The sequence below is a fragment of the Argiope bruennichi genome, chromosome 5, assembly GCF_947563725.1.
Source record: "Argiope bruennichi chromosome 5, qqArgBrue1.1, whole genome shotgun sequence".
Classification (NCBI taxonomy): Eukaryota; Metazoa; Arthropoda; class Arachnida; order Araneae; family Araneidae; genus Argiope; species Argiope bruennichi.
In genome coordinates, this window is record NC_079155.1 from 68137858 (window position 1) to 68153088 (window position 15231).

Consider the following 15231-nt stretch of genomic DNA (forward strand, 5'->3'; position numbering starts at 1 on the left):
CGATTAAATATCATTAACATCCATACTAAACTAGCTAGTCACCAAAATTATTCCATATATTAAAATTAAACTATAAGTTATTCTACCTATATGAAATAAATCTGCAAAATGAGCAGAAGCTGAGTTCTTTAAATGGCAGTTATATTCGTCATAATTAACTCATTAATAGACTATTAAAAGATCTTTGTCAAATTAAAGCCAATACTAGGATGAACACACAAATCAGAGACAAACAAAAGGAAAACAGGATCTTGGAATATATTCAGTATTTCTATAATTTTCAGAAGGGAATTTTATCAATATCTACCTGAGCAAGCCTTTATTTTAGGTATGCAACTACATGTGCTACTATATCTTCCTATAGTATATAAACCCCTTTGTTCATCAAAATTTTAACACAGTTCCCTTATATTTTCTTATTTGATTTGATTACATGAAAATATAAGCCTATTTGAAGATTCATTCCAATTTTTAAAAAATTCAAAACAAATTGAGATTTAAAACAACATATTACTTAAGTAGGAACCTAACTCTTTTATTTGGGATGCTTATAGTTCTTCCACTGCAACTTTCATTGAAGAATCTTGAAATTAAATTTAATGCAAATATCATTATATGAAAAAGTATCTAATAAATGTAAGGACATTTTTTTTTAACATTTCCCATAACAAATAAATGATTTCTTATGGGAAGTATGAAAGTTACACCAGTAAATGTGAGAATTTTACTTCTCCTCCATTGAACTACAACCTATAAATTCTTTATTCTAGTCAGCTGATTGCTTTAATTTACAATATATTTCAGAATATAAGACAAAAGTGTGTTTTTTTCCCTTCAAAAATTTACATAAAATTCAAAAGCTATACATAAACAACAAAAGAAATTCAAATATTTTGCGATAAGAGCAAAAATATAGTTATGGAGCTAAAATAGGGGGAATATTTACAATCAAGTGGCATTAAAGTAAAGTGCCAAATGTCAAGCACAATAGTTTTTAACTCTAGTAATTTTTTTTATAATTAGGACATTTTACCCAATCATTTGCCATCTTGTATTCATTGCTATACTTTATCTGTGCTAATCATATTTTTAATGCCATGTTATTTTTTGTTTGAATGATGAATGGGTAGAACAATTCTCAAATATAAAACTTCATATAGGTCATTCTGTTCATGGAAAATTCTAACAGCATGGCTGTTTTATATCTTTCCATAAAGGAAAAATATGGAAGATATACAATTCTCTGAACTTCTAAAATAAAACAACTCATAAAAAAACTTATTTCAATAAAATAAATAAATTATTTAATTTAAAATTAAATTTTTCTTAAACTTAGGAAATGTATAACATAAAAATAAAATAGATATTTAGTTATTTACTGTATGCACCCATCCAAAGTACACACTTACATTTCTTATGAGATTAGTGGATTTGTATATATGCCTATTCCTATAATTTAGCTTTAGAAAAAGTTTTAAAAATTCTTGGCAGTCACACCATGCATGACTGATGTTTGAATCCTAATATGGCAGAATTATGAACACCAATGCAATTTCACAAATGACCAGGAGAAACTGCAGAACTTAACTTCTAAGATCAAAAGCATTTTCTTGTTTCCCGCATATGTGTAATTTAAAAATTAAAAAGAAAATAAAACTGGAATTCTGGCTTTTGTAACTTTGTTCACATTTTCTTCAACTTAGAAATTATTATCATTAATTATAAATGTTTAAAATAACCAAATTTAAAATAATGGTAAAGATTATTAGCTACACTAATAGCGTATCATTCTTTTAATGCAATCTATAAATTAATAAACATAATATGTTTTTTCGTTTTATAATAAATTTTTATGAAACAGTACAAAATCTAAAACTTATTTCTTAAAAACAAAAGAGTAATGGCAATTAAAATTAACATGAGAATTTTTATTTTGAATACATTTGAACTATTTTAATTTTATATACTGCTTACCATTTTCGTCATATTTCGTGATCTACTATTCATCTTCCTTGTAGTTCGTTTTGATTCCAAACAAGTATCTTCAGGAGTGGGAGGTTCAAATTTTGCTTTTGCTCCTCTAGGTGTTTTAGTTCCTTGTGTCTAAACAGAAGTAAAAAATATATAGAGAAAATATTCATTATTTAATTAAAGTTTTTAATATTTCATGTAAAATTTTATTCTTTAAAAGCAGCAGGACCTTGAAGAAATGAAATTGTATGTGTAACAAATAAAGCCCTCTCGCAGAAGAAAAAAAAAAAAAATTATGTAAGTTATTTGAGCCTATTTTGAAAATCTCTTGCATGGATACAATATCATTTACAATATGATATTAAAAAATAAAATGCATAAAAACTGTCTGGAAAAAAAATGTGTGATCCGTTTTTATAATTACTCATAAAGAGTTTCATTCTCTCATTAGAAAACTGTTTCTCTTTAAAAATGAGTTAACCTGATAATGCTTTTTCATAACTACTTATAAAAGGTTCCAAGAGTAATCATTTTCACACATACACAAAATATTTACTCTTTAAAAATGAGTCAAATAGACAGTTCTTTTTTAGATGAATTATTTTTTACAGTAAAGGGATAAGTTTATTAGCTTCTAATTGAATTTGCTTTTACTACTCATAGATGTAACAAAGTCTTTGCATTCTCTTTTGACAATAATGTATTACAGAATCATTCTATTCGTAAAGAGTTCACAGATTATTTTTTATGCTATATTTTATTCTAGCTTTGGCATCTTTCAACAGGAATTTGGAGTTGCATCTGAGAAACAGACTTTAAAAATTAATATGCATAATATTATATATATATAAGGATTTGCTTAAAGAATGAATACAAACTTTTAAATTTACTAACTTTATATATTAGTGGAAATTAAATTTTTAGTGGCAACATTTGCAAAATCTGTTTCTGACATTTATACTAAAGAATAAACAAGAAATTTTTACTTAGATATTTAAATAAAGTATTTTTTTTAATCTCTAAAATTTTACTAAAAATTAACAGCTATTCAGTTTTACCAGAGTTTTTCAAGTTTTAAATCATTTCAAACTTTAAATGTATGCTTTAAAAATGTAAAACTTTAAGTGTATGCCAAATCTAATGCAGTGATTTTTTTTTTACTCATTAAGACCTGTTATTAAAGAGTAATGAATATACTTTCTTTTATGGACATCAAATGATTTTACTATGATGAATATTCAATATCATTTCTCTCATTTTACTTTTTCTTTTGATACCTACAGATCATTATTTCGAATTTAATACATATTATAAGATATTAGAATATATATTTAATTACAATTGTGCATTATTTTTAGTTCTAATCTTTTTAACATACTAATTAAAAAATATATTCAAAAATGACTACCTTTGTTGAAGATTTCGGTGTGGCAGGTTTTTTTGCTTTCTTAGCTAATTGCTCCAACATCCTCTGCTCTCTTTCCATTTCTACAGCCAATTCTGACATTTTCTTTTGATGTTGCTCTTGGATTCGACGACTCCTTTTTATAGGTGCTGACTCACTTTCACTGCTCTGAGCAGATGGAGTACTGATCTTAGCTTTTTGCCCTCTAGATTTTCTATGAGGTTCAGATTTAACATTATCTGACTGGCTGTTACTCAAAATTTCCAAAAACCCTTCAGGAATTGTGAAATCATCCTTCCCTGAGGTGGCTGCAGGTTTCTTAGAGCTCCTTGGTGCTCTCTGCCTTGGTGTTTTGGCAGTAGATTTTACTGGTTCTTGTTTAGGTGGTGGAGTAGGAGGAACTGGAGGTTTGGACGATGATCCTCTTTGCCTTAATCTCCCCCTTTTCTTCTTACCCAGAGTGGGAGAATCTACTGATTTAATTATCTGAACTTCTTCACTTGTGTCTAGGCTAAATGTGGTAATGAGTTTTGGTTTTGAAGGGGAAGTGGACAGTATAGGTTTTTCACTTAGTTTACCACACTGAGGATGCCTCACTTTAGTTTCTAAGCACCTGCAATTCATAACTAGATAAAGATTTAATGGATTTTGAATATCAAGTTTGCAAAGACTTGGGTCGTATTTTGTTTCTTTACCACTAAAAATTATTTCTTCTGATACATCTAAAGATTCTTTCTTTACTTCCTTTTCTGTAATTGCTGTTGCATCTAAGTCCATTTTCATATCATCTGAATGAATATGTTTATCATTTTTTGTTATCCTTAATTTTTCTATTTTCTTTGGAGTTTCAGATTTAATGTTCTCATCCTTGAATGAATCATTCACAACAGGTTCCGATTTTTCAGAAATGTCACCAGATGTTTTGTTTTCTTCTTTAGAAACAGACTGTAAAGAACGTGATTTCTTTCTAGATGACCTAGAAGATCTATTTGATGTTCTCTGGTTCTTTTTTAGTGCAACACCAGTTGCAGCAGTATTTTCTTTACTGCTGTCTTTGGCATCTTCAACACTTTCACTACAATCTGAATTCAGCATTTCTTTTTTACACGGTGTATTTTTGACATTAGTACTTTCAGTAGAATGTGGTGATTTTAAGGATTCTTTGCCAGGAGTATCTTGATTCTGTGAAGAATCAACTTCATTCACTTCTTGTGTAGTAGAATTATCAAAAGAACCTACTACATCTTTTTGTTGAAGATTTGTTATTTCAGACTTAGATGTTTCTTTAGTAAGTGATTCTGTATTGATATGCTTTCTTATTTTATCTTTTGATTTATCATCAGTTTTATCTTTTTGCTGGCCAGATGTTGCTCTAATTTCAGAAGAGAGTTCATCAGTTTTGATCTCTGATGCAGCAACTTCTTTAGATTGTTTAGATACACCATCTTCAACAGCAGATTTTGAAATTTTCAGTTTAGAAGAAGTCTTTTCTGATTTTCTCCCCACAGATGTTTCTTTTGGACATTTCATACTTATGGAAGATTTTGAATCATTTTCAAATTCCTTATCAGGTACTTTCAAAGCAGCTGTATTTTTATTTTCTGAATGCTCAGTATTATTAGATTTGGTATCAGAAAGATCTGTTCCTGTTTCTAACTTTTCTGTAACTTTATTCAAAGAAGTTTTCAAATCAGTTGAGTCCATGCAAGTTTCAGGTACTACAGTATTATCTTCAGATTGATTGCTTTCCAATTTCATCTTTGTATCATCATCTTGAGATGTTTCTGTATTTTCTGTCATAGAAGAAACAGTTGGAATATTCCCAGAACTGGAATCATTTATTACTGAACTTTTGGTAGCACTATCCTCTAATTTATCAGAAATTAAACTGCAATTAGAGGACTTTTCAATTTTTACCTTTTTAGATTCAGTACTAAAAGATTTCAGCTCAGAACTGTCATCACCAGATAATGAAACAATTTCTGTTTTACACTTTTCTGCCATATTAATTTCTAACTGATGACCAATTGGTTTTTCTTCTGAAGATTTAACTGTTTCTGAGTCAACATCAACTTTGTTTTTGGATGGATGAAAAGTTTTCTTGTCAAGTGTCTCAGTTATTTTCTTTTCAGATGGAAAAGGTAGTACTTCCACAGGAGAAACATTTACATTTTCAACTGATTTCTCATCAACTTTGCTTGCTAATATTTTATTGGAAGAGTTTGGACTAATTTCACATTTTTCAGGAATTTTTTCTTGAGAATTATTTAGTGATTCTGTAGATGCAATGCTTTCTTTCTTACTTAAAGCGTCAGATAAGTCACTGTTGGTTTGCACATTTTGTTTTTCAGATTTAACTGCCAATTCATTTCCCAATGATAAACTGGCTTCAGAATGTTTAGTAACTGTGCTGTTTTTCTGATCACACATTTCTTTTTCTTTAGGCAATGGCTCTTTTTTATTGGAATGATTAACTGTTTCCTTTTTGAATAATTCAATGTCAGTTTGAGGCTTTTCAACAACTGAATCGCTACTTGTTTGTTTTAACTCAACATTTGCATCCAATTTCTCAGATTTTATATGTTCACGATTTTCTAACGAATTTGTGTTTACAACTGAAACCTCAGGCTTTTCAGATACAATTCTGTTTTCTGATGTCACTGACTTATCATCTAATTTAGAGCTTTCATTTTTTAATTTTGTTTGTTTATGCTCTGGAGTGCAATCAGTTTCCTGTAAAGAAGAATGAGATACAGATTTATCACTTGGGGACTTAATGATAATATCAGTTTTATCATTCTGAATCTTGTTAGAATGCAAAAGATTGCTTTCTGCAGATACAGAAGTATTTTCATTTAATTCTTTCTTATCATTCATATCATGATCTTGTTTTACATTTTTTGAAATTTCATTAAGACATTCAGAACTCAAAGCAGATGCTTCTAAAGATACACTTTTACAGTTGTTCTTAGTCTTTGATTCAGTAGGACTCTTTTTTAATAGATTGTTATCCCCAGATTTTTCCTTATCACCCTTTTCAACTGGAGACGATAAAGTTTCACTTTTGCAACTCGCAGGTATTAACGATGCAGATTCTACACAGGCAGTTTCTATTTTAGGAGTGATAATTTGGGAATTTTCAACTGCACATTCGTCTTTCAAAGCTGTGTTTTTAATTGACCCAGAAGATTTTTCTAAATTGCCACAATCCTCAGATTTTTTTTCTTTATGCCTTTCTAGTTCAGAATCATTTAATTCAACTTTAGACACAGAATGATCCTTTTTATTTAAATGAATTGAATTTTTTTCAGCAGCAATAGATTCATCATTGCTTTGAGATAAAGCAGAGCTACTTTCTACATTGACAGTAGAATCAGAACATTCTTCTTTTAGTTTTACAGTACTTGGTTTTTTGGAAGATTTATTGTCCTTTTCTAATTTAACACTGGCAGAAAGATTTTTCTGTTCAACTGCCTCACTGGAATTAGTATTTTCATGAGTGGCAGATAAAGGCACCTCACTGGATTTAAACACTGCAATGGATGCAGATTTTGCATCAATGCCTTTAGATTCAGGCAAAGAGCAATTGTCTTTAGGTAACAAAAATTTCCTAGTTTCAGCTGAAACAGGATCAATGTTTTTCGAAGATAAAGGCTGAGCAATTTCATGCTTGATACAATGATCAGAAATACTGTCTTGAATAGAAGTAACACCTTTACTAAGCTCTCTTTTAGAGGATTTAATAATATCACTATCATTTTCAGTAGGACAGGATACATCTTTTCTGTCACAGTCTTGGGCATGTTTTGGTAGAATATGTTCAGAATGATTACTAGTAACAATAGCAGGAACATCAGAAGGCTTGCTAATGAAAGAGGAAGAACATGATGTTGGATCATCAGACTTAGAGCTAACTATGTCTGTATTCAACATAGATGATATGGTATGCTTAACTTTTGATTCTGACATTGGCTTCTCAATTTTTCTAGATGAAGTGCTCAGATCAGCTTTATGAGAAGGAACTAATTCTGTTCTACTACAGACTTTTTCTTTTAATTCCTGTTTTGTGTTTTCATTTAAATGTAATTCTTTTACCTCACAAATGTCTTTTTCATTTATTGGCAGTAGATTTTGATTTGAAGGTTTTGCACATTTTCCCACTTCATTACTAAAATCTTTGTTTTGCTGAACTAACTGATCAATTTTAGCAGCCAGTTTTTGACCATGAATTTCTCTTGGTGTAGATGAAACATCAGATTTTGAATGGAAATGCTCTTTAAAAGAAACTTCATTGCTAGCATGCACATTCGATTTCAGCAATGGAGCGGGATCAGTTCTCTCAGAAACATGCTTTAAATCTCCAGAGAGTTGGGTATTACTGAATGAATACTTTTTGCTTAAAGTATCACAGGCTGTTTCATTAAAGGACGATTTTTCAATAGGACCAAGACCATATTTCATGTAACCGCTTTCAAATGAAGATCTTTTATCATGACTAGAAGAATGAACAGCATTACCCTGGAAACAAGTCATAGGGTTTTCATTGCACATATTTTGAAGTGCTTGCAAATGTGAAAACCCAGAGTTACCTGTTCTGTCACTCAAAGAGTCACTGCTAGGTTTATTTTCTTGATACTGGTTTAATAGTTTATTGCTTTTCACTTCAAAAATAACAGATTTACGACTATGATCATTACTTTCTTTCACAGGTTCTTCTTTTGCTATTGACAGATGTTTCTTTTTGAATGGTCTTGGTGCTTCAGAGCTATTTGAATACTTAATATCTACGGTTTTGTTGCTGTCATTGGCTGGAAAAGACGATCTAACATTACCGCCATTGTAACTGAGATTTGATGTATCTGAATCTGAAAGCGGCCTTTTTTTAATCAAGGATGCCGAGAGATCAGTTGCTGAACTTTTGCTTATTTCACTGCCACGACAGGAAACACTCAAATCCATGGGTACTTCTTCACCACGAGCAGAATCCTCATGAAGAAGTTTGCTAGGAGAAACTTTAAAAGATTTTGATTTGTTTAATGCACTTTCGGATGATGCCTTATGGCTAACTGTAAGATCTTCAGGAAGTGATTCTTTAACATCAACTGATTCTTTAGGAATAGTTGCTGCAGAATTATGTTTAACCTCTTCAACTGGTTCAGGAGTTATAATATTTTTCTTTTCATTACTCCATTTTTCATATAATTTGATTTTACTGCCTTTAAATTTGGTTTCAGGGACATCTTCTACTGATGAACTTTTTGTTGTATCAAGAGGCGCAACAACATTTACAGTATCTCTTGATGCATCTTGAACTGTAAGTGAGGATGGCTTTTTATCAACTACTGGGACTGTTTCAACTGATATCATTTCAACATCTGTTTTAGAAGCAATTTCTGTAATATTACAGTCTTTATCTTTTTCATTTTTTGCATTATCTTCTTCCATTGGAGTGGCATCATCTTTAATTTTAGTAGTACCTTCTGCAAGATTGAAGCACATTTCCTTTTTGATAACAACTCCACAAGGTTTCACCAGATTGTCAGAGCAAGTAGCAGCCCTTTCTTTAGATTCAGCTACTGAAGTGTTTTCAGCAGAAAGTACAGCATCTTTTTCTATCACTGAAATATCAGAATCATTTATGTTTACTTCATCCTTAACGGGTGTTTTTGCAGCATTTGGAATTTTTCCACTTAAAAGATTTTCTCTTTTCTCTGTTTTAATAATAATAGCACAGGGTTTTGTTTGAGACATGCAGGATGTTAAATCTTCACCATCTGAAATTGAAAATGATTATTTTAGTAATAGTAAAAATTTTCTAAAGCATTTTAATTAGAATAACATGTAGAATTAAAACTCTCATGCCAATTTTAAAATGATTAATTTAAATGATATTAATTTGAAAATATATTAAATTTTTTTTTTTCATTTGATAAAAATAAGAGAATTGGAGTGAAGCATCTCAAAATACATGAAAAGGTTATTATTACATACTGATGTTACTAATAATGAAAATTCTTTGTCATTATAAGAAATTTACTTAAAATGGAAAGGCTCACATTCAATTTTGAAATAAAAACATTTTTTAAAAATGAGTATAATTTCCCCGAATCAAACCTTGGACCATAAGTTTCTTAGAATCATATAAATTCTCTTCAATTTTTAGTTTTATTTATTTATTTATTTATTTTTATGTACAGAAAAGAGTAAAAATCTTATAAATAATCTTCAATTTCTAGTTTTATTTATTTATTTTTTTGTGTGCAGAAAAGCATAAAACTGATTTATTTTAGAACTAAATGAAAATTCATTTTACCTTTGTAAGCAACATTAGAGCTACAAGGCTTTCTTTTTATTCTAGTAAAACACATATAGTTTGGAAATTTTATTTTTACAATTATTTCCATAAGGTTCAGACCACTGATTGACTGTGGATAATTAATAAATTTTTAGGCACATGCTTTTGTCTTATATATAAAATATATTAATGAATATCGATTTTAGAATTCTTTCAATGAAAAGCTGATGTTCTTCTTTTATAGAATTAAATCGAAATTTTTAAAAATTACATTTATATTTAGAATTCTGTGTACAGTAATAAAAATATAGGTTTTCTATTGTTAATTGAAATAAAAATCATTTACCTTTCTCTTTTTTAGGCACTGTAGAGTCGACATCTTCTGTTTTTGCCACATCTTCAGAAACAAGACCTGTTGTATTAGTGATATTTTTCTCCAAGGAAGAAAGAAGATTCCTGAGATGATCTGTATTTCTATATAAATTAAAACAATAGATTTGTATTAGTTAATGTAGAAATGTTTTGTAAAAAAAAAAAGAAAAATATTTCAAAATCACTATTGGTAAATCTAAGATAGTGGAAATATAACATATTACGGAAACTTTAAAAAAGTAATAACTTCCATGCTACTTTCTTTAAAACATTATTTTCTGATTTACATAGTATTTTAGACCTTTTTATTTATTGCACAATAAAATGCCAAATCAAATAAATCAGATAAAAAAAGTCCAAACTTTTTCTGTGCAGGCAACATGAAACATTGTTAATTTAAATAAATTATAGTTCTTTAATTGCCCCTCTCACATTTTTGCAGATGCCGTTAATCACTTATTTGTGCATCATTAAGTCACATAATAATAAAAACAATACTTAAACATGGGAAGGAACTTTAACACTCAAAAGATGTGTGTGTGTGTGTGTGTATTTTCATAGCCCAAGTACTGTTGGGATATGAAAATATAATTAGGAATTTAAAATACAAGAATACTGTCTTCACTGTATAAAGGATAGCAAATTAAATATAAAGGAATTTTAACTAATCTGACATTCAAAAATTTGATTTACTTAATCAGTTACCCATTTTACAATAACTAATGGTTAATTGGTGATTATGAAATTTTGAATAGCAATCAGATGAAAATATTCGATTCATAGAATTTTAGATTATATTTGAAACTGGAAGATAATAAATAAAATAGAAGCTACTTGTATAATGGGACTAGAGTAGGTTTCTTACTGAGAATTCAAATGGAAACACTAGAATAATTAGATGTTTAATTTGGTGCACAACTCAGGTTCTTTTTAAAAGTTCTATTAAAATATACAATACTCTTCTGACAAATGTGTATACATATGGCATATAACCAGAATTTTAATTTTAAAAAAATCAAGTGCTACTTACGAACATACAAGTTGCCATGTATTCTCATCTCCAATTCCTTGGCGATAAAGCCTCATGTTATAATCTTTATCTAGTTGGTACCAATACATTTGTCCATTAATATCACGACCAATTGGAGTAATACGAAGAGAGTGTGCATCATGTTTGTTGACTTCTGTTTTGAATTTAACATTGGCATCAAACTGTAGTTCCAGCAAACGCTGCAATAAGAGATATTTGAATAATTATCTCTGATATAAGAAATATCAGAGCATGTATAAAAGTTTAAACGGAAAATACTGTCTATGCAAGTTATCTTATCAAAATATTGTGATAAATCATTAGTTCACTCATAGAAACTTTATTAAATGTTAGAAAAATTATTAAATGCTAGGTTATCACACAAATAAATCATATTCAACAAAGTTTTAAATAAAGATCTGAATACCCAGTCAAGCTACAAATGCCACAATTCAATACAGAAAAAAATCTGCATTTTGGTGATTCATGATTTAATAATCACATACTTGGCAAAATTTGATAACTGAACAACTCACCTGATTAAAGAGAACAGTTAGACAAAATCAAAAATGATTCAGAATAGAGAAAATCTCATCTGAAGATGAAATTCAATTGATAAGTTCAGAATGCTTCAGATGATAGATTTGATAAATTAAATGATCTTTTTAAAGCTACACTTTAATATATTAATATTATAATTCATTTGAGATTGAACTTAGTCAAAGGATTCTCTGATTTTTCCCAGCAAATTAATATTGGCTCTTAATCAGGAAAGGCATTTTTGCAATGGAAAATTTATTTACATGTTATTTATATTTTAAAATATTATACACAAAGGATAAATGTGAAATAACCTATATGGCAAGACAATTTTTTTTTAGAGTTTTTCTAATAAATATAATAATATGGTATTTTACAGGATAGTCTGTTATTGTTTCAGTTTAGCACATTAGTAAACAGATTAATTCACATCAATAAAGAGCTTTATCAATTTTAAAATTCATATTTTTTACAATTTAATTTTACATTTGAAACTTTAGGATATTGATAATATATAAAATCCGTGTTTAATCGTTTAGATTTCCAGCTACATATTGATAAAGTAAATTAGATTTATCACTGCCACTTAAAAAAAAAAAAAATATGAGCAATTTTTTTTTTTTTTACTTTATAGTAATCTATACTTAGATAAAGCTCAATGTGTGTGTGTGTTGGCGCTTTACAGGCCAGACCGTTTGACCTACAGCTACCAAATTTGGTACATGTATACCTTGGAGGTCGGGAATGTGAACCTGGGGTCCTTTTTTTGAATTTTTAATTAGAATTTTAATTATTAATTAAAAACTAACTTTCCCGCCAAAATAATCTTTATTTTCCCCACCGCCAAATGAGCAAGGCTTCAGTTTTTTTTCCCAACACAAATGAGGCTATGGTTAACATTTTTCGGCCGATTATTTCAAACGATTCTGTTTATTTTCTTAATGTTTGATGCATTTAAAATTAAATATTATTAATTAATCGATCTTTCAGATTCATTTGAAGTACTTTTGAATTAAAATAAAACAGAATAAAGGAAATTAAAAATTTCTAATCTGCACAGTGTTACCCCAAATGGCGTTGAAAATTCACGCATGCGTATTGTGTTTTGATTGTTGTGACTGATTGCGGACTTCATTTAAATTATTTTTAGGTTAGCTGTATGCTTTTGTAATGTAATTGTATTTATGTTAGTTATATATATTTTGTATATGCTTATAGTAGTACATCGTTTTTTAAGTAGTTTTTTTTAACCTGTTTTCAACCGATTATTTTAAACTATTCGTTTTATTTTCTTAGTGTTTGATGCATTAAAAATTAAACATTGTTAATTAATCGATCCGGTCATGATGAATCTGAGAAAATTTTGTTGATGAAATTTGTGAAATATTATATAAATTAAGAAAGATATTCTTTAGTCCCTATAAAGTTTAAACGCTCAGTGACTGTTTTCAGTAATCATATTACAAAAAAATACTTTGTTTCAGTAAAAAATATTATTATATTAATTGCAGATTAATCCTTTCCACTTTAATTTAAAGTATAAATTCTACGGGAGCTAACAGAAAATTAGAGAGATACATATTACGTTATGACTGAAGGCCTTTATAATATTATGAGTGAATTATATGCCTATCAAAATTTGAAGTTTTAAAATATTTTGACGAAGAATCTATTAAAGTAGGAATAATTTAATTATTAAAATTTTAACGAGCATTAAGATTGACGAACCGGCTGGTCGCCAAAGGCGGCTAGTTTGTAATAAAATACTTGAATATGCAATTTTAAGATCTATGAAAGCTTTTAAGCTTTTAATCACAAAAAGAGGGGAAAAAAATGAATATTTAAAGAAAATATGCATACGGAAAATCTGGCCGGTAATTAGAGTTGAAGTTTCTATTTTAAATACAGCTCAGTTTTAAAATGTAGGTACTTTTATGGATATTGAAAATAATTCAAATGCAGAGTGAAGAATGACTATTAAGATAGTATTAAACTAAAAGTAATTATGTAAGTACCTTTAATATTTCTAATTTGACAGATAATTTGGCTTTTTTGTATCCAAATCTTTCAAGTTCCCATGCATCCACACTGGAGTATTCATGACAGAACTGTAAAAGAGATGAAAATGAATGAAAGAAATTAAGTTATATATTAAGGATTATCAATTTTAAAAAATGGCAGATCTTAAACTTACTTTGATCAAACATTTTTCCCATCTTTCTTTAGTCACTCGTTTCCGCCCCCGTCGTAACAGATGAATGTGTAATTCAGCCAAATCTTCATGGACTGTAAAATTACAATATTTTATTACTTATCTTATTATCTTATAATGTAATGTAATAATGTAATCATATTGTTATTTTATGTTAAATGAAAACAACTAATAATTTATGAAAAATTAATCAACAGCAGCAAAAATTGTCAATAAGTCAAAAGTAATTGCGCAACAGTTCTTCAAAAATGATTTTTTGGGGACAAATCAAAGGTTGTTTTATGCATATACAATGCTAACAGAAAAGCTAATTTAAGCAATAAAATTGATTTTTGATAGATATCATTTAAGAAATATGTGACAGTTAAGCTATATAAAAAATTGATAAAATCTTAGTTATATAAATCTTTAAAAAATATGCAAAAAGTGGAAGCATGCCCATAAGTTTAAATTTAAGAGAATGAGTGATACATTCTATAAAAAGATTAATAAAATATCATAAAAAATGTAGCAACTGCAAACTCTAATTTAAAACTTATTATATATAGAATTCTGTTAAAATTGTTCTTTCATCAAGATAAGACAATGATAAACATCATTGAACAGAAAATTTATAATTACAACTAATCTTTAACCCTATGAGCCTTAACAGCTTGATATTGCCCCATTCGTCAGGGACTTGACTTAGGTGCTTTGGGGTGGTTAAATAAGTATAATTGAGAACTTGTCGACAAATACCTTTCACCCCTTAAACTCAAAAGCGCCTGAATTAAGATCCTGTCGAAAGGGATGATATTGAATGATCAGGACTTATAGGGTTATGGGATATATTTGTTGAAATATGCAATTACAATTTATAGTTACAAACACGATTATTCATATTTTTTCTCAATCAAATTATCTCACATCTTAAATAATTATAAAACAATATTATATATATATATATATATATATATATATATACATACATACATACATACATACATACATACATACACACAATATATTTTAAAATTTTTTCTATCTGAAAAACTTTAAAAATGCCCTTTCATTTTTAATCGAGTGTCTATTTAAAAGGTTTAACAAGACGTCTATTAAGAACAAAATTTCTTGACCTTATTCCCCACCACTTATTTTGGATATCAAAACAAATAAAATTAAAGATTTCTATAAAAAAGATATAGTTATCAAAATTAATTTTAAAACATTAAAATGTCATTTGGAATATTGATCATTCTTAAAAACTGAATAGCAGATATATTTTTAAAAATTGACATTGGATGTGAAGTCAAACACGTATAAATTCCTTATCATAAACTACATCCCTTCCACTTACAATGCTCCTAGTGCCTTTTTTTTTCTAAATAAAATATTTAAATGATTTAAAAATCTATAATGATTATTTT

At 28.5% G+C, this 15231-nt stretch overlaps 1 protein-coding gene across 1 annotated transcript in view; it reads right to left on the bottom strand.

The window, feature by feature from the left end:
* LOC129968189 (uncharacterized) overlaps window positions 1–15231 on the bottom strand; it is a 36122-nt gene that overhangs the window by 18610 nt on the left and 2281 nt on the right. The window contains exons 2-7 of the mRNA XM_056082041.1: window positions 13808–13899; window positions 13629–13721; window positions 11074–11273; window positions 10018–10145; window positions 3380–9150; window positions 1975–2103 (exon numbers count right to left, since the gene is read on the bottom strand). Coding sequence (XP_055938016.1) covers window positions 1975–2103; window positions 3380–9150; window positions 10018–10145; window positions 11074–11273; window positions 13629–13721; window positions 13808–13899 — 6413 coding nt within the window. The remainder of the gene's footprint in view (window positions 1–1974; window positions 2104–3379; window positions 9151–10017; window positions 10146–11073; window positions 11274–13628; window positions 13722–13807; window positions 13900–15231) is intronic.